At 46.0% G+C, this 27,402-nt stretch overlaps 1 protein-coding gene across 1 annotated transcript in view; it reads right to left on the bottom strand.

Moving 5' to 3' along the window:
* Positions 1-2,566: 2,566 nt before the first annotated feature.
* The window catches only part of LOC119375006 (pregnancy zone protein-like), a 46,077-nt gene continuing 21,241 nt past the window's right edge, over positions 2,567-27,402 (bottom strand). The window contains 13 exon segments of the mRNA XM_037645204.2: positions 2,567-2,647; positions 3,224-3,326; positions 4,076-4,150; positions 4,755-4,842; positions 5,013-5,128; positions 7,130-7,317; positions 7,320-7,341; positions 11,835-12,022; positions 12,401-12,632; positions 14,141-14,379; positions 18,636-18,812; positions 19,414-19,497; positions 22,565-22,616. Coding sequence (XP_037501132.1) covers positions 2,604-2,647; positions 3,224-3,326; positions 4,076-4,150; positions 4,755-4,842; positions 5,013-5,128; positions 7,130-7,317; positions 7,320-7,341; positions 11,835-12,022; positions 12,401-12,632; positions 14,141-14,379; positions 18,636-18,812; positions 19,414-19,497; positions 22,565-22,616 — 1,608 coding nt within the window. The 3' untranslated portion in view covers positions 2,567-2,603.

Raw genomic sequence — 27,402 nt, forward strand, 5'->3', positions numbered from 1 at the left:
CACACAACCACAATTGACGTTGCGCGAGATTACGCCTGCATAGGCCTGTTTTTCCAAACTAGTTTATAGACCTGGCGTGGCTCTGTGGTAGAAAACCTGCCTGCCACTCAGAATGCTTGGGCTCAATTCCTGCTGGGATCCTAATTTTTGTTCTTTCCATTCATCGGGTCAACGCTGCCGATGTCGGTTTTCGCTGCGAAGCAGTTTTTGCTTGGGGCTGTGTCCGGCGGTGGCGGTGGCGTCCGCGTTCCACTGCGCATGCGCCTACTCTCTCTCCGACTCTCCTCCTTTACGCAGCCGTTCGGTCACTTTCTCTCCTCTCCTCCCCCGCGCTGCTGCCGCGCCGCAGCCCAATACAGCCTGTAACCCACTCTCTCCTCTCCCTCCCCCTTTTCATGTGTAGATAAGCGCGTGCGCTCGGTCGGCTTCCGTCATTCTCGCTTCGCCCCTGTTCACATGAGTTGTAACGTCAACGTCGGCGCCACTCGTTCACTCGGCGCTAACGGAAAGCAGCGCACAAATAGAACATAATGATAACACAAACACTAAATACAACCTCACACACTAACGGAAACGCCGAGTGAACTTAACGGAAACTTGGTGTGCGCCTCCAATGCTGCTTCGCATCCCCCATGTTTCCCTTGAGAGGAGATGGTGTAATTTTTCTTTCTGAATGCTCTCGCATTTAAATTACCAATGTTTGTTCTCAAGAAGATGACTTTTAAGGCTCGTTTTTTTATTTGATAGACACAATATTAATGAAAACTAACAGCAATAATGCCAAGGAGAGTATAGGGGATGTTATTTGTAATACTTGGGATATAATGTGAAGAAAGTAAAGTGGACGAAAAATAAACTTGCCGCCGGCAGGGACCGAACCTGCGACATTTGAAAAGCATCCGATGCTCTACCACGGAGCTACGGTGGCGGTCATCTTCCCGTCCACTTTGTAGGGTATATATGTGCATTTAACCTAGGAGTGTTAGTCGGCGCCGATCGCAGCCATGGCGCGAATGTGGAACACTCTTTTTCTGCCTTTTGGCGTCACGTAGCATGTGATCTTTCACGAGCTGGCAGCTGAACAATAATCCCTCGCATACTACCTGAAGGCACCAAGTCTGCTGAACGAGCCCCTCGCTATGACTGAAGGAAAGGAGATGACTTTTAAGGGCTCGTTTTATTTGTTAGACACAATATTAATGAGAAGTAACAGACAATAATGCCAGGAAGATATACACATATAGCTACAAAGAGCACGAGAGGATGACCGCCGCCGTAGCTCAGTGGTAGAGCATCGACTCGTTATTCGAAGGTCGCAGATTCGTCCCTGCCGGCGGCAAGTTATCTTTTCGACGATTTACTTTCTTGACATTATATCCCAATTATACAAATAACATCCCCTGTACTTTCCTTGGCATTGTTGTCTGTTGGTTCTCATTAACATTGTGGCTAACAATCTTTGTTCTCGCCGTCCTGGGTAGATATAAACTCTCAATCGCTGTGGCGCACACCCGTATACCGCGGCCCGCGGTAAACAGGCCTGTACTACTCGTGTCTGGAGGAAAGGGTTTGACGACGTACGCGACAGGATTTTCATGTTATTCGTGTCATGAGCAGACCGTCATATTTGTCAAGTCCCCTTACCCCCCCATGCTAATTTCGGTCGACTCCAAGTTAAGGAGGCAATCACAGTGAGCGCGAGAGCTGTTCGTGTTCGAGCGCGGCGGTTTACTTCGCATGCGTGCACTCCGCGCGCATGCGCCGCGGCTCTACATGGGCGACTGGCAGCCGCGAAGGCAGCGCCGTTTCTCATGCTGCAACTCCTTTTACCTCGTACGCAACGCAGAACAGAGGGGGAATAGATAATAATATACATACTATAACTTTGAGGACCGATTATGGCGTGCATGACAGCAGCAGACTACGTACAGCAAATTGACCGACTTCATAATCCTGCTTCGAAGCTCTTCCGCTAGGCTGTGCGACATACCGGTTTTTGTTACTTTTAAGCACGAATTAAAAATATAAATCCTACTCACAACGCAAAAAGGAAGCTAGAATCTGTCACTATATTTCACGCTCTTTTCATTTCTGCCAGGATCTAATCACACGTTCTGCCCCGTTGTCAGTCCCTTTAAAGTGCCAAAGGTTCGCTGAGAAATGCTTCGCATTTAAAAAACACTCACACATGGCGGCATCATAAATGCCCGATTTTTCACGCACACACACACACACGCACACTGTAACGGCGCATCCTTATGTCCTCCACCCATATTCGGGGACGATAATTAAATATTGTGTTTAACACAATAATAAATAATGTGTTATACATGTCACGTATAAGTAAGTACTCGTACATTCGTTCTTTAAAATGTGTGACCGGTATAAAAACGGTGAACACTATAGACAAAGCGGAAAAGCATGATTCTGGTCACGGAAAGAGAGAGAGAGAGAGGAATAAAATATATAGGTGCGAGAAGGTAAACGCGTGTTTCACTTAGTGTTGTGCTTGTGACGCGTATTGTCATTGTCGCGTTCGTTCCAACAAAAGGGCGCGAGTAACACAAAAATAAATGTTGAAAATAAATGGTGAGTGATGTTTACTAGCAGGGCACTACGAGGGAGTAAGGCACAGAGTTGCTGTTTTCTGCAAAGAGAAAAATGTTTCGAAATGTCATACGGGGTTTTATTTAATTAGACAAAAGATATATACGCTTTCCTAGTGCTGGTTACAAAGTGCTCAGTTGTGCCTCCGTAGGTACATAATACAGAAGAATGACCTGTCATTTGCACATCAAACAGTTTTATAACGTGTACGAAAGCTAACTAGATCAAAGATAAGCAAAGGTCTAGCATAGGCTCGCTGAAATTGATTTGTGCTAGCCGCTTATCATTGTTACTAATTTCTGTAATATCGACGCTTTTAAGCGAGTCCCCTGCTTGAACCGTGTAAATGCTTGTATGTCGTTCTACACCCTAATGAATACGATAATTACAAGTCATAGGAATGTATAATACTTTCCTACGTTTGCAAGACTTAATTTAAGCATGACAAATAACCAGGATACGCGTGATAGCGTGTCATCAAAATAGGATTATAACAAAGTTTTTTGGACTCTGAAAAATTACGACGAATAATGAAGAACGAGCTAAAAGAAAGCAGACTACATGAGACATATGATAGATGCATCCACACTTATTAAATTCGGTTGTGTGCACTTACCTTGCTCATAATAGTCGTAGACCTTAACTGTGGCGGGCTTCGCGTCTTCAATGGCAAACTCGCGGTGGAGGCGAACGTCGAAGCGCTTGTTTTCTGAGGTTATCTGAAATTAAATAAGTGCCGCCTCTCAGAAAACGTTTGCAGACAAGGGTTCGATTTCAGATCTATCTTCATTCCTGAATGAACACGGTAAAAGGTACATCACGAATAGTCCTAATGAGCTGTAATCCTGCTTGTGTAGCCAATAGTATATGAGACAACTAGGGCCTGTATTCACAAACAGATCCTACGCTTGAATCGGTCGCAAGAGAGATCTTTTGTCAGTGGTGATGCTGGAGGTATTTTTAGCGAAGACAGCTGGTCAATGGAAAATGGCATTCTCGAACCGAAATCTTTGCGAGTTCGGCCCCAGAAAGCTATCGACATCGAAATATCCCTCATTGGGAATCTGTATACCATCGCTATGATTGTCTTCATTATAAATGGTGCAAGTGCAAATATAACAAACATTTAAACATTTTTCTAGTACCAAGAAGAGTTATCCCGAGCTTCTTTCTTTAACTATGTGCAACAGGTTCGTTGCCCTATAGTTCTGCACGACCTTACGATTTGTTTGTGCCTTCTTTTTTTCTTGTCCATGAGCGCAATAATGAACAGGGCCCGAGATCCCGAAAACAACTTGTGCTGTAATTGCGCGACAATAACGAACGAAGAATGTTTTTGAAATCGGCCCCAGATGTTCGCGATAAGAATTCATCACTGAAGGAGTGCGTCTAAAATCAACTTCTGCAGCATGCACTCGAAAATGCGTTCTTGAACTACGCACTTTTGCTTAAAAGCCGGTGGCCTTACCTCCTCAAAGTAGAAGTTGACTTGGTTCTTCTCAACTTCGTGCCTCTTCAGCTTGACGCCTTTCTCACGGTATAGCTGCAGAGAAAACGGCACCACATAAACTCGCATTGCAGCTTAGTAAGTGATCCAAAGGTGTCGGAAAGCTGAATAGCATTACTTTACTAAGAAGGTGTGGCGTCGAAATAGCGACCACGTTCTCACGAGTTTGTGAAGGTGCCACAGTTGGTCAAGTAGAATAAAAGAAGCGATGCTTGGCAGGCAGGATTTTTCGGTCACGTCTACTGGCTAGTCCAACAGTGTACATTTCTCATTGGCACATGGCGCGTAAATAAGCCGTGGCACCATGTTAGAAGTGAAAATACCAGCACGCCTTTTTTCTGCACCATGGAGTGTTCTATTAGGCTAGATTGTTTGAAGGTAGTTCATATAAAACGAACTAAGGCACGGGAATGGATCCAGGACTCGTTTCTTTGTTAGATTTCTTAATCATGCTCATAAAATGGTTGCACTACACCCCCCCCCCCGCTCGCCTTCCTTCCCACTATACTGGGCTTGTAAAGAAATATAATGGGAAAAGAATAGTTCCACACTCCAGGCTCATAGGTGAATCCGAATTAGCTAAATTTGCCACGGTCACTGATGAATCTTCAATGTACCTACAGCGAGTGCAAGTACGTACGCTGTGTATGTGGTTCTCGTCAGGGACGTAGCCGGAGAGAAGCTTGAGCTCCAGCACTGCCATGTTAGAGGGCTGCTTGCCATCGTACCTGGCAAAATTATAAAAATAGGTCCATCAAGTAAATGCAACAAACTTCCAAACTCCTCCGTTTCACTGAGGAGGAAAAATAGAAAACGAGAAATTGAAATCTACAACGCGAACAAATTCATACATTTTACTTAGCTGAAAAGTTCATGTAAGTGCAGGAAATTTGTATACCTGATGGAAATATTGAGCTTGAGGTCGCTGCAGTCTGTTGCTTCTTGGGACGGAGTGGCCGTAAGCTCAAAGCCTTCGCTCTTGGATGCCGCGTGAACATTGTACTTCAATGTGGTCTGGAATGGGAAGCAGTAAAAAAGAATTGAAAGTGCGGGTGGGTGATAAATAATGAATTAGCTAAAAAAAGGACATTTCACAATTTCACCCGACGAGCGAAGCAATGACAGCGATGTAAAATCTTAGTGCCGCGCTTGAACTCCTAGGGACGATGTCCTAACTAAATGTGGGGGCGACGTCAATTGGCGGTGACGCAGCACGCAGTGTCACTGCTGCTGCCAGGCAGAAACAACAGCGCCCTAATAGCTACCAAGCGTCTCACAGCGCTGGCGTGATGAAACGCACCGCCATTGGCATGTACTGCAGTTGTGGACTTTGGTAGTGCACAAGATGAGATCAACCGGAAACACTCGCAGTTAGTAAGTGCCCAGTGCAATAATAACGTTTACTGCTCAAATAAATGCATGTACGCGGAGAAGCTCAGAAGGAACGATGAAATTATTGTAGCCTGCGAACGTAGAACAGTCATGCCAGCTGCGGAAGACCGAACACTGCATTTGCTCCGACACGGAGGTGATTGAGCGTGTATTCTAGATGGTCTAACGACTTCGCTTGATGGCTTTTGTGTCCAAACGCACCTTGTGCCGCGTAAAACTCATTTTCCATTTTCTCTGCGCGCCAGCAGTGCATGCGCTTCCAGCATCCGTATAAATTCTGTCGCACTAAATAGGGAGGCTGAGTCTCATCTAGAACTGCGAGAGCACTTCAGTTTGAGTCTTAATGCCGATACGACTACTGCGACACTACCTGGTTCGAAACCGGCCATGGCGGCCGCGTGTTTGAACGGAGACGAAATGCAAGAGGCCCGTGTACTGTGCAATATCTGTGCACGTTACTGAAACCTAGGTGGTTGAAATTACCTGGAGCCACAAACTACGGCATGCCTCATAACCGTATCATGATATTAGAGTGCAAAACCCCAGACATTACCTCTGCTGTATTATCATCACAAGTTCTTTTACTTTGACGCTCTGCTAATACGGTTGATGCTTAATGTGTTGTTGAGTGAAATGTGGTTGGGGCGAAATGTGCCGATAAAGCAGGGGCCGGCAACCCGCGGCCTGCGAGGCAGTATTATGCGGCGCCCGGCACGACGTCAGAAACTCCCCCCCCCCCCTCCTCCAACTAACGAATGAACACTTCCACGACTTTCTACGTCTGTCGGTAAGCGACCTTTGTGTAGATATTTGCGAGTTGGCTAAGAATTTTCAGCACCAAAAGTCACATGGAGAACGTTTTTTTTTGCTTGTCACCTATGTTTATGAATTGCAACCTTGCGACATACGTGCTGAAGAGAAACATGATTTATATTCTAGGTTTGTATATCATTTCTTTTTTCTCATTGCGTACAAAGCCCCCCCCCCCCCTCCTCCACTGCCCCAAATCGCCATGCGGCTCCCGCCTTGTCGGCTTCATGATACTCGGCCCTTCGTCTCAAAAGGTTGCCTATTCCTGTTATAAAGCATCAGTCAGCGGCTTTGCATGCTAAGCGTCGGTGACAGTTAATACTTATCTACAGACCTTACACATGCGTTTGGGTGACGTCATAGGGGCTGTGTTTGAATGCGTTTGAATGGCATCATAGGTGACGCAACACTATATTGACACTAACACGAGATTAAAAAATGTTCATCTGACAAACAAAATTTTATACATTACATATAAAAAACAGTATTGCAAAAAAAAATAAAGACAGTTATTGCTTTTCGCGTTTACTAAATGTGCCTCTTTAGCAAATGGAGCTTTGTGATAGACTTGATATTTCTATTTCTTTTGTAATCTTTGGCAAGCTAGAGAACTACGCAGAAAGAATAATACTACTTTTTGCAGTCAACTATTTTGTCAAGTAAATTTTCAAAACATAAATTGGTCCGCAAACAAACCACGTTGTTCCGATTTTATTACGCATTTTAATGTGCCTTAGAAAAAAGGCTATTCGACATTTTCAAAAATGGCCACTGTCTTCAAGCACTTAACGATAGCATGATAATGTGACTCACCGACACCAAAGCGCATCCGGGACCCGTTGCTTCTGAGGTAAGCTTGTTGGGCAACTTCACGACCTTCTTCTCTTGTACCACCAGCTTAGTGTCCTCCTTCAGGTTGTAAGACTCGGTAATGCCGTTGCCGTCAACTTTAACTGTGATGTCCACAGGATCCTTGCTGACAAAGGTGGCGAACGCAGAAGGGCCTGAAGGCCGAGCACTGTGTCCTGAAATGTTAAATGCGTTTCCATGCTGTAGCATTGCTCCATTTCAAATGCTCCGCATATATGAAACGGGCGACGAGTACGCGGTATCACGTGAAATTAAGTAATAATGTAACACAGCATAAACGACGAAGAGAGACTGTGAAAAGCCTCTGAATCTTTAATGCAGATCAGTTGGACTTGGAGAAAAGCATGGAACGTTATAAGCACTATTTCTATTCGTGACCCCACTGGCACGTTTACGACGCTCTTCTAAAATCAAATGAAATCAGTTACATTTACCAGTATACATTGTGGCTGATCATATTGGGATGAAGGCTACGCGCATATCTTATAGCCCAGTGTGAGCGTACAGCATGTATCCGGCGTAATTTCATCAAGTATGGAATATCTTGATCAAATCACGCTTCTGTAACAAACTAACTAGATGCAATATAAGGAATAACTAAATGTAAGACGACGCACACGCACTGATTCTCCGTGTGAAATCTGTTGCCGTGCCAATGAAGACAATGTATAGCAAAAGGCACCAGTTTTTTTATTGCGGTAGCAATTATATGGCCACTCTCGGCGGATTTTTGTCGTCGCCATCGTCGTCACGTCCCGGATATGTATATGTATGTATATATAAATAAAAGCCACAAAGAAAAATAATTCAGAAGAAAAAAATCCCCACCATATCCACAAAGTGAATGATGCTAGGGGAGCTTGCTCGGAGATAATCGGGTAAACCGTGAATGCCCCGTACAATTTCTCTACTGTCATATAAAGACGTGACACGTTGTTATAGTAGGGATTGTCGTCAGGTTGTTGTCGAACCACAAGCGGTCGCAGACCTTGCAGCTGTGGCCGAACGTGTGGTCGAGGAAATCGCGCTTGAAGCGGGCGTCGGCGCCACCAACTTCAGGTAGCGACCGCTTTCCACGCTTGGCCGCTGCATCATACGCCCGTACCTCTTCGAGGTTCCCTTGCCGCCGCTTCCGCGCTGCTTCGGCTTCGCAGGCTTGTACCTCGGGGACCGCGCGAGGCTGACGTCTCTCTTCGGCCTCGCGAGCTCTCACCGCAGGGTCTTGGCTATAGTGTTGGCAGCAAGCGCGTGCTGCTGCTGCCTTGCGAGTCCTCCGCACCGCCACCTTGTCTTCTTCGCTCATGTCATAGTATCGAAGCGCACTGACTGACGACTGTCGAAAGAAAGAGGAAGCGCGCAGCTGTGTCCCTCTAGCGGTCTCCTATCAAACTAGAGCACGCGCCGGAATGGAGCGAGCGCCGCATGCTACATTTGGGTATGCTATATGTGGTTTTGCCTGCGTTAATATCATCATCAAGGCGCTCGAAGAACAAGAGGAAGAAGACTTCTTTTTCGCGCGAGCGTACGCTTAGCCAAGCTAGCGGGAGCAATGAGAACTAGTGGCTACTACGGCGATGGGCAAGCACCGAGCGTAAGGAGCAAGCCCCCAAAATTTCCGAAGCGCTCGACCGGGGTTTCGAACCTGTGACCCCTCGCTCCGCAGCTGGCTGCTTTAGACAATTACGCTATGCCTCATTCGTCCTCCAGAATGCTAACGGCAGAATACAAACGCACGCGGCGTTGGGTGAAACGCACGGGACGCCACACGTGGCGAAATTAAAATTATACGAGGCGCGAGCCATGCTGCATCGTTGCCCACGCTGCGTTTGCGTCCTATCGCTGGCAACCCACGCTAGTTTTCCATTTTGGGTTTGTCCGCCACTCGTGGCCAGTCGGCCAGGGAAAATGAAGAGCGTCCCGTGGCTCATGGTGGCGCGAGCTAGTGGGAACGCTTTGGGTCTTGTAGATCCCCCGTTAGGCGTTCCGAAACAGCTTTTATTGCACGTCCTGACCTGTATTTTAGATTATATTGGCCGCGATTTCATACGTCTCAAATTTTATTTATAGAAAGCCTTCTTGACAAAATAAACGTTAAAATAATGACCTGTGTATCATCAGTAATAGTAACAACTCTACTAAAATACAGTTTGATGATATTTTTCCAAGCAATGCAAAACTAATGCCATACCACTTAATAAACGTTATATTAAGCGATTACCTGAAACATAAGCCAATTAAGACAGTGATAGCGATGGATGCTTCCCAAAGTGAAGAAAAATGTGGAATTGGGATTTTCTCTCCTACTCTAGACTGCTCGTTTTCCCATCGCCTTCCAGATTTTGTGCCAATCTTTGTAGCACAATTTCTAGCCATCAGTCTAGCAATAGGTAAATTAGAAGCATCAATAAGCTCCGGAATAAATTTGACGGACTCACTATCAGTATGTTCTCCTTCGCTGCAAATGAGGACTTGTATGTTTTGAATGCTTTCAAATCATTAGTTATAGTGCGCTTCATCAAGTTAGTGTGGGTTTTTGGGCATAAGGGCCTATTTATGAATGAAATAGCAGATGCGCTAGCTAGGTCATCATTGAATAGCCCGGTAATTCAGGTATTGCCCGCATGCAAATTCATTACAAGTGCTAGATTTAGGAGGAAAATGATGTTAGAGGAGTTTTCCGCACAGCCATTAACGACCATATTAGAATTCCAGCATTTAAATCATCAGTGGAATACTAAAATATGTTAATCACGAGCAATAGAAGTCGTAATCACAAGACTACGTTGTCAGACTCCCTATCTAAATTTTTATCTACACAGAGCTGGTCTGGCAGCTTCGCCTAATTGTTCTTTATGCGGAATACGTGAGAAAACGCAGCACTATATCATTTCCTGCAAGAGGCCCTCTACCTTGCGCAAAAATACCTCAGGTGTCGTTTTCCGGCTGTTTAGATTAGAATTAAATGTACGAAGTGTACTGTCTTTCGGTGCTTTTTCTCTGAGCCACAGTGACGGGAAAATTGCTGATGCATTGCAGGAGTTTCTTAGAGGTTCCAAAATATTTAGGTTATAAAATCTACGTCTCCAAATTTTTATTTCTATTTTCTTTTGTTCTTTTTAGCCCAAATATTCGGTTTTATTGCTTCATTTCTATTCTGTATTGTTACTGTTAGTAGAATCTTAATTCTAATTCATTTATAGTTCTTCCGTATCAATTAAACAAAGCTCGAACTTCAATTTCAAATTTGCCTTTAAAAATTAACCGGTTCTTGGACAATCCCCCAGTGTGGCTATGAGCCACAGCTTCTAGGGTCTACTCTACTCTTGTAGACATGCCACAGGAGGGAAGAAACGAAACGGCTGAACCAGAATCACAGTATATATGTGACACCGCAACCAGAATCCTGAGGCAAACATAACATCGCAAACGCGCAATGCACCCATGAAGAAAAGAAACGTACGGCACAAGCGTTGACTAACAACTGCTTTATTCTTTCATACGCAAATGCATACATAAGCCCAAGGCAAACTGCAACGCAGCCAACGAATTGTTCGCAGATTTGTCTGTACGACTGCGGAAGAACAATAGGCGCTTCACAGCTAGTTGAGGCGCTACAGCAGCAACGGCTTCCTGCATCGTCATCTATACTCGCTTCCGGAACCGCATCACTCTCTCTGATTGAACGCGAAACGGCAGGACCTCCGCAATATCGCAACGTTACGTATCGCAATGCTAACAAGAGCACATCTTTTGAAAGCGCACTGGACCTTGCGGGAAAGACCACAGGCGCCTGCCTCGCGCGCACTTTAATCAACGTAGTAAACTGTGTAGAGCCCGAAGTGCTGTGGAATGTAGATATTCCTCGCCAGGCGGGGAATATCTACATTCCGCAGCACTTCCACATTACAAGAGAGACACACCGCAAAGGAGTGTTTTTGTTGTCCCTAATATTGAGGTTGTAAATCGGTGCATTTGCCGCCGACATATTTGCGCAGTAATGCTCCTACCGTGTCTTCCACGAGCTCTATACAGGGTGTTTCCGCTAACTTGCGCCAAATATATATTTTAACTTCGCTAGTTTCGCGTAAAAACGCTGGAAAAAATTTAAACAGAGCAGTTATCTTAGCATAGATTAAATAAACCTACGTTTCTGAACAAGCACTACAAACTTTTTATTGAAGAGTTTTTGTTGGAGCTAATATTTTAAAAGTCAATTAAACACTCTTCGTTAATTACCGAACTTTGCGGATTGGGAAAGACATCATGACGTGCTGCATATTGCTGAGAAGAATAGTGAATAGTGACTTGTGTAGTGCATGTATTTTTTTTAATACTTGGCGCTACACTCTTAATCAGATCCCGCTTAAAGAGCTAGATATAGTCCGGAAACCGCGAATTTTTCATTTGGTTTCCTTAGCATAGCCAGCACCGAACCAGGACCTGATTAAGAGTGCAGTTAACTGAAAGACCCTGTTCATTCGCGCAAACATTGTATAGTCTCACAAAGAACGTGAGGTTCAAGTTATTGGGGAGACCGCTATCTACATTTGCACTTGCAAGTTTTCTGCAATTTTACGTAAAACGAAAGAAATTGATGGCAGAGCATATCAGGGACATTTATGTGCAGGAGACGAAAAGTGGAATATACCTGCGTAGACGGGAAGCCTCCGCGGCTGTTTCTCTTGGTTGCCATCCAGCGGACAATTGGCTGTGCCTTATTCAGGTTCTCCTCTGGGTTCAGCTTGAGGTAGGCCAGCACCGCGTACGCCGCCGTCTCCACGTCGGCCGACGCTGAAGGCCCCTTCTTGCCGGCGTTGCTCCAGTATGTAAGGCCACCTGCATGACGAAACACGTCAGAATTGTATGCCACGGCCATAAACATCGTGCGCACGCCTATGGTCGCGGATGCAATCCGTGGGACAATTAAACTGTGTCCGCAGATTGAGTCAAACATAGAACTTTTCTGAGAGTAAATTCACAATGTTCCGCGCATTATTCTTTGTGATAAAAATGATTTGATCAGGGGAAAACAGAGTGATATAGACAGAAGGCACGAAATGTTTATTCTAATTTTTGTTGTTGATTTTCACCAAATGCAATACTGTACTTATGCGTAGAACGAGAAAGGAAAAAAAAAGGAGCCAAAACCTGTTGAAACACCCACCTTCCCCATCGTCTGCTGACCACAAACAAATTCCGTCTAGAGAAACTCACCCTTGTGATCTGCAATAGATTCGAGCTTCTCGAGGTAAGCCTTGGCGGACTCGTCTCCGGCCAGTGCAGCGGCGTAGGCAGACAGCGCCAGGTTATGGGCGCTCGGATCACGTTGGGCGCTGATGCAGCGCAGCGCAGGCTCTACGACTTGAGCGTCAGCGAGGCCGCCTTCCAACAGAGCTGTCAGCACGTATGCCGTGAGTGCACCCGGTGCAGTTGAGTTCACCTTGCCCTGTGCCCGAAGTTGGAAACTCGTTAGAATAAGAGAAAAAAGCGCAGCTCTTAAAGAGAGGACATGAAATGACACGGCGGAAAGTATAGACCACCGAATCGCCCCAGTTCATACCCTACTGAATAACATGAGAGTTTTCACTAACTTTGATCAAATTTGCACGTTTATTTCTTTTCTTTTTGACAGGTGCGCCTGCTCTTTACGTTTACGCGAAAAAGATAGTAAACAGGCGTCCTCAAAACATATGTCTTTGAGCGAACCTGTGGAAAATTCCCACCTATGCCATTTCATGCTTGGTATAGTAAAGCGCATCGGCGTATCACTTCAGCAGTATCAATATGACTGGCAGTATATGCTTTAGCAATGCCACAATTTTAGCAGCTATCCCTAGTGAAGAACTGTCAGGTTGTTCACGCACGTCGAGACAAAATGCTAAAGAGAAAACTTTGAATACAAGGAATGTAACGCTTTTCATTCGGCGGTGTTAATTTCGTGTTTTTCCATCGTTGTTCTGGTCCATTATTGTGCTGTGTCTTGATGGTGGTATGAAAGGGGTGTGTAAAAAAAGCTCGACGGCCGTAACGGCGATGATGTCTACAGCGAGGCATATTCCGAGCTTCGCTACGGTCTCACATTTTACTTTTCCAATCCTCGCGACGAAAGCAACACGTTGACACAAATCAAGCCCAACTGTTGCTTAACGATGTTTTCACCACTTCCAATATTTACAAATCAGTTGCCTCGCTGTCCGTGTCGCTTGCACGCTGCAGTGAATTCACTGCATCTCTTCTCTCTCTTTTTTTTCTCTTCCCTCCTCTCTATTTCTCGTCTTTCTATTCCCCTTCCCCAATCCCCCAGTGTAGGGTAGCCAACCGAAAGTGTTTCTGGTTAACCTCCCTGCCTTCTCCTTTTCTGTTTTCTTCCTTCCAATATATACGTCTGAAAGGCGTCCGCGTTGTAATAACCAGTTGCTACCTTGTCTTTTGAAGTTCCTCAGTGGTTACTCCTACACTTTCACGCTCCCTTCTTTCAGTCGCCTTCACTTAGTGCTCGGTCATTTTCCTCACGGAAGCTGCTAACTACGACCGTGGTCCAAAATCAAGAAACGAGTGGATTTGGAGAATGAAAGCAGCAAGGAGTACAGGATCAGATAGAAGAAAACTAAAACAGGCAGGGAGGACCAGCCACTTGGCAGGCTAGATTCCGACTCGTAAGCAGGAATAGTCGCATAGTTTCTGTGCAAGGCCATCTGTTTTTAGACACGTGCCGAAAGACATTTTGCGGACGCGGCTGTTTGGTTTAGCCATGTTTGCGAGACAGAAGCTGCGTTGTTGACAAGACGAGGCGTCGCTTGTGTATATATCGAAGGAAGAACAGCGCCTCTAGGCTGACATCACTGCTCGAAAAAAAATTTGTACTTCGAAGACAGGCGGCCTAAATTAGTCTACAAGTGCAGCGCATTTTCTTTGTTTGCAAACAATTTTACAGAACATGTGAAAGTATGTTACCCTCAAGCCTGAGCTCAGAACAGTGCCGACGTTCTGGAAACAGCCGTTGGTCTTCTGCTTAGTTATGATCCACTTGATGCTCTCGTTCAGGTTTCCGGCGTCAATCAGGACGTACTTCTCGGCCTGCTTGAATGACTTCACTACGAACGCCGTGAGAAACATGCTACCCGATGAGTCGATGTTTCCGAAGGCGCTGTAGGAGCCGTCAGAGTGCTTGTATTTCTGCTGGCGCTGATAACCTGCAGAAGGAGAAGAGTCGTTCACCGGAATGCAGGTACGTGGTGTCGGCTGCAATTCGTATTCGGCTAATGTAACCGAGAACCTGCTTTCTGAAGCACTGTGGGAAACTACGTCCAAAGTATTAGCTATAAATAGTACGACCTATATCATTTTTCTTGACGTATAGATTGTATATTATAGTTGAGTCCTGAATGATTTTGTTACGTGTTGCTCATGTGTTTCTTTATGCAGACATCCGTGCAAAAGTTATGCGTGAAGTTCAAGACTCTTTTATGCGCTTCATCCAGTTTAAACAACTGTGTGTCATTTTTAGTGCCTTTATATACAGGTGTACAGCGCTTGACAAATGTTTTGGTCTATGTGCCACGTTTTTCTTCTTCTTAGCACGAAAGTGTTTTATGCAGAGGCCTATCGAGACTTTACTAACGTATTTCCGTGACGGAAATACGTCAGCAATATAGAGATGACAAAGGAAAACCAGAAGAAAAAGTTTCGCTGATTCGGATGACCTGGGAGTCGATCCGACGAACTCTCGGTTCGCGACGGTAAGTTCCAGAGGCTCTGCCCACTGCGCTACCGATACTCATGCATGAGACTTCACAAACGCGCCTTATATCTCTTAAACCTTCTCCTTTTCCCAAGGACACTTATTGGCTGGGCGTGGTGTCGCCGTCTGGGATCAGTGAAGTGCTGCATCATGACCGTGGCCTCTGAGATTTGCTATTGGGGTCCCTTTTGGCTCGTTTCTAAGAGAAGTCTAATTCTCTCATCGCCTGAACACACTGCTATGTGACGGCTTTAGCTCAAGAATCGCTAATAGCATCTATCCCTACTAAAATAGATCTGCGACGCTCACCTGGCTGACACACCATGTTCCCCGCTCGACCCGTGAGAAATGACGGCCAGCCAGAGGGGAGAATGATGCGCGTCGCGTTTTCCTTCGCGTTTTTAGCCCGGTCGTGGTGTTACCGTTTTGTTAACTCTTTAAAATTCCGCGAGATGGTGACCTTAGCCCAAGCTCAGTGTCCAATCAGCGACGGTCTTCTGGCTGTCACACTGCTCTCTCTCTGATTATGCTCTCCGCGGGCGAATGGAATGGCCTGAGCAACGCCGCGTTGCCGGAGCTAATCTCGGGCGTTGACAGTGAGCGCTTCGGTAGTTTCAGCTTTCGGTGCAGCGGTAAGCGGAACACCATCTGGCGTTCACGGCTCAAGCTACAAAATCTGCACCTCGCTCTACTGAAGCGCTGTGTAGTATGCGCATGAGCACAGGCGTAGGGTACCCTATTACTGGAGAGCGCACACCTTGATGTTTCTCTCCTCAGAAGATGACGCTTTGGATGAGTGAATATCGAGTACCAGTGTTATGTGCTTGCTGATGCCACCTTCGCGCCGGATTCAGCTTATGCTTTGCCCAGGTATTTGTTAACCTCTTCGGGAAAATGTGCAGCGCGGCACGGACGAAGGACAAGTTGTGCGTTTCTTGTCCTTCGTCCGTGCCGCGCTGCACATTTTCCCGAAGATGTTAGTACACCAACTCGCCCAGATCGCCGTATTTGTTAACCATTTCTCTTACCGCAACGGTTAAATCATGATCTTTGGCGTTAACCGTCGTGATGGAGATGTGCCACTAGGCGTCAGCGTGGGTGCAATCACGTCGAACGGTGCTATAGCTGCCAAACACATATAGACATTGTGCAAGGTCTCATACATCAATGTACAATAAGCAATCAACCATACTCCTGTGAAGACACGATTTACTTTCGTCTGACACTCATTCCTATGATGGACGGATCAACCATGTTTTAACACGAAAGTGTTTTATGCCGGGGCCCACCAAGACTTCAGTGACGTATTTCTGTCATGAAAATGACGTCGGAAAAATTTACACGATCAGATGGCAAAGAAAAAAGGTTCCTTCAACAGGCATCGAACCCACCACCGCTAGGTCCGCAACAACAAATGCCGGGCACGCTATCCACTGCGCCACGGTCACAAACTCTAGAGGCTTTACAAATGCGCCTTTTATATCTACCACTCTCCCGGTCGGCGGGGTGGTGTTGCCCTCTGGGAGCGGTAAAATAAAGTAATTCGTCATTACTGTGGCCTCCGCCATTAGCACCTGCAACGCGTTACATGCCCGTCCCATTCGGCGTGTTTTCAATAGAAGTTCAATTTTGTCAATGCTTTAACACGCTGCGGGGTGGCGACCTTACCCCAAGCGTCGTAAAAGCGTCGGCCTCGCTCATAGCATCACGCTAATTGAAACCAAAAACTTGGACCATCTCCCCAAAGAGAACCCTGATGGGATGCGAAGCAGCAGTGGTGCGCACGGCGTTGACCCGGTTGAAACGGGCGTCGACGCGGGTGCTGGAAGAACGGTTTGAAGCGAAACTCGGTGTAGCGTCTACTCGAGTAAACGTTTGTTTGAAACGCAAAGACACGGGAGGCGGGTTGGGTTTCGTGTAAGTTTCATTAAAGCGTTTGGCAAGACTTCGTAGTCGTTGTTTCTTCAGAGTCGAGACACGGGCGCTGGACCGGAGCAGGCACGCGTTTCGCCTTGACTACCACGGGTAAAGCGAGAGAGAAGTCACACGTTCAGAGGTGTTGCGAGCGGGCGGAGCAGCCGGCAGCTGCGGGCGCTACGGCGAGCATGCTGCGGGTGAGGGAGAGAATGACGTCAGCGCGCACCTGCGAGGGCAGCGTGCGAGGGGAGCGTGACGTCAACGGAAAGCTGTGGCGCGACCTACTTGGCAAAGCTCCAATACCTACGCCGAGGGGAACGCGTTGCGGCGCATTTGTACGGACGCACGTAACGTACGGCGTTACACACGTGAGTCGAAGAGCTGCTTCGCATCTAAAATAGCTCTGCGACGAACGCCTGCCTCACTTGGCTGTTACACCGCGTTCCCTGCTCACGCGCTCGCCCCGAGAAAAATCGCGGCCGGGGGGCGGTACGACGCGCTTTGCGTTTCCCTCTAGTCTGGCCTTGGTGTTCAATCACAATTTAACATGCCGCGGGATGGCGACCAAATTCTGTATCCAATATGCGACGCTCTTCTGGCTATCACACCTCGTTCTCTGATTACGCTTTCACCATAAACTATTACTGCTATAACAAGGTTTTGTGTAATCAGTTCAACATGGACGTTAGTCGTCGGGATGGAGATGTACCGCCAATCATCAAAGTGGGTGCATCCACGTTAAACGGTGCTATAGCTGCCAGACATCAATATACATTGTGCAAACTCTCTTATCTGAATGTACAGTAAACATTCAGTTATTTCTGTAAGGGCACGCTTTACTTTCGCTTTATTCTGATTCCTATATGACGGAGGGATCAGCCATCTTTTTTCAATAATTTTTTAGCCTTTCGTTTCCTACTCAGGGGAAAGGTGTAGCCGGTTACATTGTTGCGCTGAATCAGGAAGATGGGACTGCCACAGGCAGTGGCGTAGCCAGCGGTAGCACAGCGGACACGTGCCTCTCTTTCTGCGATCGGACACAGAGCATTAAATGGCACTCGACCACACTTGCTTGCCTGATCCCCACTTCAGATCAAGGACGTGCCCCCACCGAAACAAATTTCTGCCTACGCCGCAGGCTACAGGTCAAGCTTAACGGGCCTGAGTACCGATGTGACCACTGTAGGAAATCAACTTCAATTAATGGAAAAAGTGTCACGTTTCAGGCACAGCGTAAACCATGTAGGTACATGGTCATTGATAGAGGGGAAGTTTTTGTGAATTCTCCCTCACCGTATTTTTGTAGCGTTTGTCACAACACTGTCAACGCTAGGCTGTATGGCTGCGAGCACATTAAATTCCGCTAACTTCCACATTTTAAAATATTAACGTGAATCGCTTAACATACGCAGTGAACCACATAATAAACGCAGTGAAGCACTTTTCTTTTACCGCCAGCGCTCCAAACGTCGCAAGGACCTCGCATGCGCATTACAAAGTATTTCTGTATAAGGAGAGGCATATACAATTTGTGCCCAGAGCAGTGCCCCTTAATCAGAGACAGTCAACTTGGGCCACGAATGGCATATGTAGCGTCGAATTCGCGACCTGTCTTTCTAGCTCTTAAGGCTGAAACACGGAGCTCCCCTAAGTAACGCATTAGCACGTAGGTCTACGTGGTTGTACTGAGAATAGTCAATTTTATTTTATGAAGAAATTAGCGTAGCTCTACGCTAAAGACACACCGGTTACGTAATGGTAGTGCACAGAAGGTTAATTTGGTCTTATCACCTGTTTTGAGGTTGTTCACTGCTTTCCTTTCGGTTTCTTCTTGGTTCTTTCCTGTAGCCTTCAGGTAGTCGAGCACGTAGACGTTGGGCGTGAACTTGACCATGTTCTGCTCTCCACATCCCGTAGGCACTTGAACCAACGAGTCCAGGTTCTTGATTGCGGGGCCCATGATATCTCCTGTGGATATGAAAAGGAGACAGCAAGCATTGAACGATTTAAGTCTAAATATCTTGCCTTTTAATGTATATGTGTAACGTGTACTTCTTTAGGAGAACTGCAACTTAGAACAGAAGACAATTTGGCTGTTCGTAAACATTGCAAACGATGCTGTAAACGATGAAGTGTTTGTAAACGTTGCCGGGCAGGTTCCGGTCGGTACACTCAAGAGTACGATCAGTGCAATACGCGTTGTACCAAGTGAGGCACGTCACTGGCGGGAAATTCACACGTCAATCACTGCACTATCAGCTTATATTAACGCAACTATTACGCGGCGTTAATATCAGCCTTCAACAGTGCGCGCCAAGCTTGAGTCGATTGCGACCGCGATAGCTACGTGTACTTTTTTTTTTGCATTTTCCGCAGGCATATTTAATGGCGTAGAAAGGGGTATTACGTGAGAAGCAAGTTTATTAGGCGCTGCATCGGGCAGCTCTTTCCATTTCTACAAGTTTCATTTGCTAGCATTTCTTTAAATTTAAGATTTGTGAAGATTAACTTTTTGGTGAAGATTCACACTGACAGCCTACAGCATATGACATCTATGTTATTATCTTACCTGTTACGGAAACGTAAGCGCGAGCGGATCCCTCCACCAAGTCTTCAGGAAGGACCAAGTCGAACTCGCTCTTCGCCGAGTTCTCTGGAATGACCAAATCAAACTCCTTCTTCAAATGTTCATCTACGGCATCTGAAGATAGATAGCAATTTTGTTAAGGCTCGTGCGTCGTAATGCTATAACTTCGATCCTACATGCTCCCTCTTGGAAGCAAGAATAAGGATGTAGATGGTCCTAGAATAGCACCTAAACATGCGAAATATGCTTATTAGTCGGTAAGCGTACGGTTCATAAATGTCTAAGCCAAACGCCGCAACGCACTCACACCAGGCAACCTGTCAAACAGGCCCTCTCCCTCGCCTAATTTGCGTACCTGCAGATTCGGCAAAAAAAAAACACAGCCTTAAACTCCATGGCGTAACGCCAGCCAGTTTAGGATAATAATATTAGGTATTGATAAACTTAAAAACGGCCAACCTGATTTCTCAAGACGTGCTGCCTTAAACGTATACAGTTTTCCATGAGTGCGGTTGCGCCATCTGGTAGACTAAAGGTATAATGATGTGCACTTGCTTTGCAGTAAATACATGGCACAAGCTGCGAGAAAAGCAACAAACAAGGATTCTGTGCACCACTGTTGTTATGATTAGCAAGCTGCGTTGTGTTCACTGGCGTAGTAAAAGAGGGGGGTGGGGCTTGGGTCATTTCTTAGCAAACCTTTGGCACTTTGAGCGTTTTTAAGTATCTATCTATCTATCTATCTATCTATCTATCTATCTATCTATCTATCTATCTATCTATCTATCTATCTATCTATCTATCTATCTATCTATCTATCTTTTCCGTCTACGTCTGGCTGCTCTCATGATCGCCTACTTGGTGTAGACCGAAATTGGCATGGGAGGGTAACAGGATTTGACGAATATGACTGCTCCGTCTTAACATGAGTATCGTGAAAATCCCGTCGCGTACGTTGTCAAACCCTTTCCTCCAAACACGTGTGGCACTATCTATCTATCTATCTATCTATCTATCTATCTATCTATCTATCTATCTATCTATCTATCTATCTATCTATCTATCTATCTATCTATCTATCTATCTATCTATCTATCTATCTAGCCGCCTACGTCTGGGTGCTCTCGTGATCGCCTCGTTAACTTGGTGTTGAACAAAATTGGCGTGGGAGGGTAAAAGGATTGGACGAATATGACTGTCTGATCATGACATGAATAACGTGAAAATAGTGTCACGCATGTCGTCAAACCCTTTCCTCCAGACACGTGTGGCACACACATATTTACCGCGGGTGCACGGTGTACGGGTATGCACCACAGGTATTGAGAGTTTATATCTGCCCAGGAACATCGAGAACACACATCGGTAATATAGGGGTGATGGCATTAAGAAAACCCGACATCGGCAGCGCTCACCCGACGAAATGAAAGATTACAAATCACGATCCAAGCAGGAATCGAACCCAAGCATTGTGCGTGGCAGCCAGGTGTTCTACTACAGAGCCACGCCGGGTCTAGAAACTGCTTTGGAAAAACGCGTTATGCAAGCATAATGTCGGTGCAACGTCATTGTGGTTGTGGTGCTGGCTATCTAATTTTATAACAAAGCAATAAACGCGACATATGTACTCCTACGATACAGGCGTCATGTCAGGGTAACGTCTGTGGTTCCAGTGTATTTTTATTCCTATGATTCCTCAAGCTACATTTAAGCGTTTGTGCACCCCGGAGGGATACGGTAACGAAAGTTACGTATGATATTCACATCATCGCACCGTAAGGTGCACTTCGTTTCGCTAATGCTGACGTGTGTGCTCTAACGTGAGCGCTGACGTCACGCCACACCATAAGTAGAGTGTGTTAGGACAGGGGAGTGCTTGGAACGAGCTTCGAAAACTGAAGCCCGAACAGGGTCAATCCGCTTGTGGCGCTGCGATCGGTAGTCTGCAATGTGCCATCATTTAATAGTTGCGCGTGGTTCCGCTGAAGTGGTGCCGGGGTAGAATGCCCGCTTCCAAGTCAGAAGGCCCGGTTTAGAATCGCAGCTGTAGATGGTGAGTTTTTATTCTTAGTGTCACCTTTTCTCGTTGTATTGGTTTTTCGTTGTTTCTTAAATCTAGCTTCAGTTGCTACGTGTTGCTTAAAAAAGTAACGCACAATGTGAAGTAAAATAGAAGAAATTCGACAGTGAGCATAGTTATTTGCAGCGCCACCACCCTGGATTCAACAGAAACGTAAAGCGTGGCCTCTGAGATTTTTGCGAATACAAGACTCGAAACGAGATTTCATATTTTACGCTACTTTTTGTAGCAATACGCAGCAACAGAAGCTAGTTTTAAGAAACAAAGGAAAACCAATACAGCTATAAAAGGTGGCACTATGAATAAAAACCCATCATCTACAGCTGCGATTTGAACACGGGCCTTCTGAGTGGGAAGCGGGCATTCTACTCCTGCACCTCTTCGGCGGAGCCGCGTGCAACTCAAACGACGACTCATTGCAGACTACCGATCGCAGCGCCACAAGCGGATTGCCCCTGTATGAGCTTCACTTTTTGTACGTTGGTGGTGCGGCCGTTTCAAGCACTCCCCTTAATACACTTTACCATAAGTTACCATTTAAACGCCAGTGACGTCGACGCCCACGATTTGCAGACAACCACTACGCTTGGCTCAAAGCGAAAAAATGCAGCATAGAAAAAATGCAACTACTCGCGGACTGCTTCGCGTGATACTGATTCCCACAATTTTTTTGTTTTTCATTTTGCCCATGGATATGTACACGAAGACATAAAAACTCGCCCGAACATGCATAAAGCATGGTTGAACCCCCCACAAATGATTTCTGAGTACGCCCTTGCTTGGGCTTACTGACCGTACCTTGGCGGGCGCCTCCGTCATCAACGGGGTCTGCCATGAGGCAGAAATGAATGAATCGCGCACGCTTGATAGCCAAAAGCCAAAAAGTGCGTTATAATGGCAGCGACTGATTGCCAATTACGTCATTAATGCAGGGCACATAAAATTCCTTCTTTATAGACTTACACCTTAAGTCAAGTCTTACACGTTCAGCACATTTTAATAAGGATCTTACAGTACTAAACATATCAGGCAAAAAAAGAAACTAAGCCTTACCTTTAGGGCATACGAACACGCTCCGACTCTCTTCCTTCTCAAAGCCTTCAGCCTGCAGAACAAAAGAAAGTGTATCAAGACTATCTTGAATGTTGATTATAACACAAATGATAAACATAGCAATGACATAGTCTTAAGACATAGACAAAAACATTTTTTGATCCCTTCACCCGGCTCACGATCTCCTTAATAACATACGTGCACTAGTAAAAAATGAAGCGCACGCACGACATGCATCATTTACTAACAGTATTGAAAATTTATTTATACCACTCTAGGCCGCTATGCTACTTATTCCGAAGTAGTAACCACAGTGGCGCAACTAGATAGGACGGCGCCCATGGCAAATTTATTTCCGCGCCCTTCATGACGGTATTGATAGCGATTATTGTTATTACCATTATATTATTATTATTATTATTATTATTATTATTATTATTATTATTATTATTATTATTATTATTATTATTATTATTATTATTATTATTATTATTATTATTATTATTATAGCGCAAGAAAAAGCCCTCTGGCTGTTCTGGGCAAGCGAATGAGCGGTTTCTTGATTGATTGTTCACTGCAGTGGACTAAAGCCGTCTTGCACATCCACGCATCGTACGACACACCAGAAGTCCACAAGGTTAGAAAAAATGTGAAAGAAGAAATGGACCTTGCCGCTGTCCTGTTGTCGTCTTGCTTTGCACGAAAAGTTCGTAAATTACAAAAAACCACACAAAAGAGATCGACGAAGTAGGTATGCAAACGGTTCTTATCACTTTTGGCTACATCAGCATGGAATGTATTGTTCAAAATTATTTATTGCGTACATCAACTCTGCATACTATGCCTACATTTTTTTATCAATGCTAATGATACATTCAAAAATTCGTTCCGGCAAACCCTGTTGTCGCATATATTATTGCCTCTTGCGGCGCCGGTGCTCATTTTGATTGCGAACAATGGTTGCCAAGAAAAACGCGTTCTTTATATTTGACATGGCCTCACGCGCATTAAGAAAGGAGCTGTCGCTCTTCGGTCGCGCATTTCCGCCATCGGCTACAGTCTGGAACCAGGGCTCTTGGACACGCGGCCTCCGGACCTCTCGCTAGCGAACAGCGTGACTAGTCTTCACCGCATGTTTTTAAAGACGATAGCCTTTCTTGGGGAACTTAAACGCAGAAATTTTGGTGTGTCTGTCTGTTTGTATGTCTGTAACCCGATTCAGCCACCCGGCCAAAGTTGAACCACTTGCTTACCGCCCACCCATCTTGAACTGGTACGGCTGTTCATTTTTGTGAACGTTGTCGATCAAAAAGTAAATATTACGCATATCTGAGGCGCAACATCACTAGGTAAGTATTAGGTGGTGTGTTCCTTTAATAGAAAATACATAGATACATAATTCTAAAGACCCTGGTTTCTTAAGCTGCGGCTGCGCTGAAAATGCGATGCTATGCGCGCCGACGAATGTCCTCTGCCACGGAGGAAGGAAACCCTCTGCACAAGCTCATGTTTCCCGATGTATTGCCAGATGGCGCCCATATCTCACGCAGCGTAGAGGCAGCGCCTCCTCTATCGTCTTTACACGGCATTTGCAACGGAGCACGCAGATACGCGGCCAATGTTTTTAAAATTATTATTATCCTAATAAGTGCGGTCATGAGCCACACAGGCATGACTTGTCTAAAGCGTTTTCTTCTTGAGGGAACCCCTGCGGTCAACATGTGTTGATACATAACCGTGAAACAAAACTCTGTATTTCAAAATCGTCGTCCAGATTCCAGTCATTTTGGAGGCAGATATACGTTGTTAAAATTGCGGTGCCAAATCGCCTTCAGAAATGACCCATATATGAGATAGGGGAAAGTTATTTCAAACGGCAACGTTATCCACTTGAAACATTAGCCATTTGTGTGTGTGTTTTGTGCCTAATCCAGAGTCTATATCGACCAGATGACGCTGATACCATCTCATGTAGCCACCATAGCCCGTTTGCATGAAACATCACACGCAAAATCTTGAGCTCTATTAGCGGTAAATGAAGTGTCATTGTAGCTTACCGCCACACTGAAGACGACAGTGAAATCCATGTTCGTGATCCGCCTTCTCCTTCGAGGTAGTGGGTAAAAGATGAGGGTATAGATATTTTCTGGTGTAACTTTCCTGCTTGGGCGTCCGATACGCACAGTCAGGAGCCTTAAAGGTACGCTAACGAGAAATATGAAGTTGAGGGGGAATGAGCAGGGGCATTGAAGAATGCGTGCAGGTTGGGTGTGAAAAGATAAGTTATTTGTGGAGATAAAGCCATAAACGAAGACCGAATATCTCTTACTCAATTTCTCTTGCCCTAGACTCAGTGCTGAAGCCATGTCTTCACGAATCTGATTGCTCTCAGCGAATAAGAAAGCTCCATCACACGTCACCGCGCGTGCAATTGGCCGCTGCTTGGCCGCGGTGCAGAGAAGCCGCGGCTTTCATGATTGCCGCGATAGTTCTGGTTGCAGACTTTGAACCTCGCAGCGAAGATCTCAACATGGAAGCAGGATTGCATTTCAGTGAGTCTGCAATGATCGCCCGTGCTCTCGCGGCGGAGGCGGCAGCTCTTTCTGCGTACGAAGCCAGCTGGGTCGAACCGACAAAAAGCGAAGTGTCGTTTTCGTCGACGGCATGCGAGGCGTACGATTGCGAAATACTGCTTTTTTATGTTCTCGCGTATTTAATTTTTCGTTTATATTAATGGTGTTTTCCTTTTGAAAAAATCACGCCATATCCACGAAGTGAATGATGATGAGTGGGCGAAGCTCCGGAGGTAATCTGGTGAACCGTCAATCCCCGTAAATTTTTCCCACTCAATTATCATACAAAGACCTGACACACAAACGCGGGGGTCCTCATATATGACGTTAAGCACAGGGGAACGTTTGTTGTCGGCGTTGCCGTTTTGTCTTTCGAGGGCGAGAGCGCGTTCACTATCGTTTTCATCCATGGCAGAAAGAGAATGTGTGGTCTGGAACGCGCTCATACTTCATGGTCATCAGCGTCATCGTTATCACGTGTAGTGGGTACATTCCACTATACTGGAACGCGCTTATTCTTCATGGTCATCAGTCGTCATCGTCATGGAACGCGCTTATACTTCATGGTCATCAGCGTCATCGTCATGGAGTGGATACATCCCACTATGCGTGGCTACCTACTGCTACATTCTACAAAGGAGGGACAGGCCCACACCCTGAGGAACTTTGCCCCTAAAACTCTAGCAGAGGCGCCATGCCATGAGAGGCCGCGGCAGAGCAGGCCCATGCAGGGCCACTGAATCCGCCCGTGGAATGCGGCACGCATCCTAGGAGCAGGAGGGAGGGTACCAGTGCGGAGAAATGTACCATGAGATCAAAACCATCGAAACCCCCATAGTTCTCTGCGGGACAGCGGCAGAACACGCGTGAAATCCGACGCAAAATTGCCGCGAGGCTCGCTCGTATAAACTACGTCAACATCACTCGGGTCAGACTACACCTGGCTGCTGTTATTGCCGCCGCGCTCACCGACAGAAGCAAAAAAATTCGGCATATCCGACGTACCGTGGGAAGCGATGTTATACGAAGCATGAGCGGGATGGTGACTGTGGCGTAATTCTTAACATTGATCGAAGCGTTACGGAACACGCTAGAGAAATATGGAAGTGGTATACCCAAACTCATTTGTTGAAGAGTCGCATATGTATTATATAACTAGTTGTTTACAGTTGCATAACGATGACAACAGCAACATGGGTGTTACCAACACCAAACGCGGTAAGCTGATATATAGGCCTTGTATTCTTCAACACTGGATAGCGCGACTACGAACAAGACAAAGAAGGAACTCAGATGCACAGGACAGACGATACTCGCAACTAAGCTTCATTCAGGAAAGTTTCCCTATAGATATACACAGCCGAGTGGCACGCGCAGGCGCACTGCACATACGTTACAGTCACAGTTGCAGTTGTTATGCTTATACTTGTCCGTTATGACGGAGAACTCACGCACGTTTTAGGAACCCCTGTGTATGTGTAGAAGGGGTTCTTGACAGTCCTTGAACAAGGTAATCATCACCGTGGTCAGTGAACACCAACAGCTGGACCGGACTTGTGATCGCGGCGATGAGGGGTCTAAGCGTAGCGAAGTGCGAAGTGCAGTACAGCTGGTGGAAATCTTGGATGCCTCTTACGATGAAATGATCTATGATGCCTCTTGTCCTGGACGTGGGAACGGGGTTTTTGATGCCCTGTCCACATTCAAGCCATATTTCACGCAGTAAAAGGACCAGGCGTTGTTCGATCTTGATAAATCAATGTTGAAGTCACCGGTAATGATGAGAGGCCTGGTTCTCTCGGCACATTTGTTGTAGGGAAGCACTGACCCCGGTCTTATTGTAATCCACATTGTCCACATTGCAGACCACGAGGACGAGTGGATGGTAGTTGAGCGTCTTCCAGGGAGGTTTTGTCTTCAGCTTCCTCACTTTCCTTGCGTTCGCAGCGATGGTGTAGTGCTTACGGTGCTCGGCTGCTGACCCGAAGGTGGCTGGTTCGATCCCGGCCGCGGCGGTCGAATATCGATGGAGGCGAAATGCTAGATGCCCGTGTCCTGTGCGATCTCGTTACACGTTTATGAATACCAGGTCGTCAAAATTTCCGGAGCCCTTCGCTACGGCGTCTCTCAAAATCATATCATGGTTTTGGGATATAAAACCCCAACTATTATTATTATTATCACTTTCCTTGCGTGTCAATGTGTGTGTTCACGGTTTCTGTATTGGTTGAGACTATCACCTGTAGCACATACCCGCATAACATG

This window comes from Rhipicephalus sanguineus, chromosome 11 (genome assembly GCF_013339695.2).
Source record: "Rhipicephalus sanguineus isolate Rsan-2018 chromosome 11, BIME_Rsan_1.4, whole genome shotgun sequence".
Classification (NCBI taxonomy): Eukaryota; Metazoa; Arthropoda; class Arachnida; order Ixodida; family Ixodidae; genus Rhipicephalus; species Rhipicephalus sanguineus.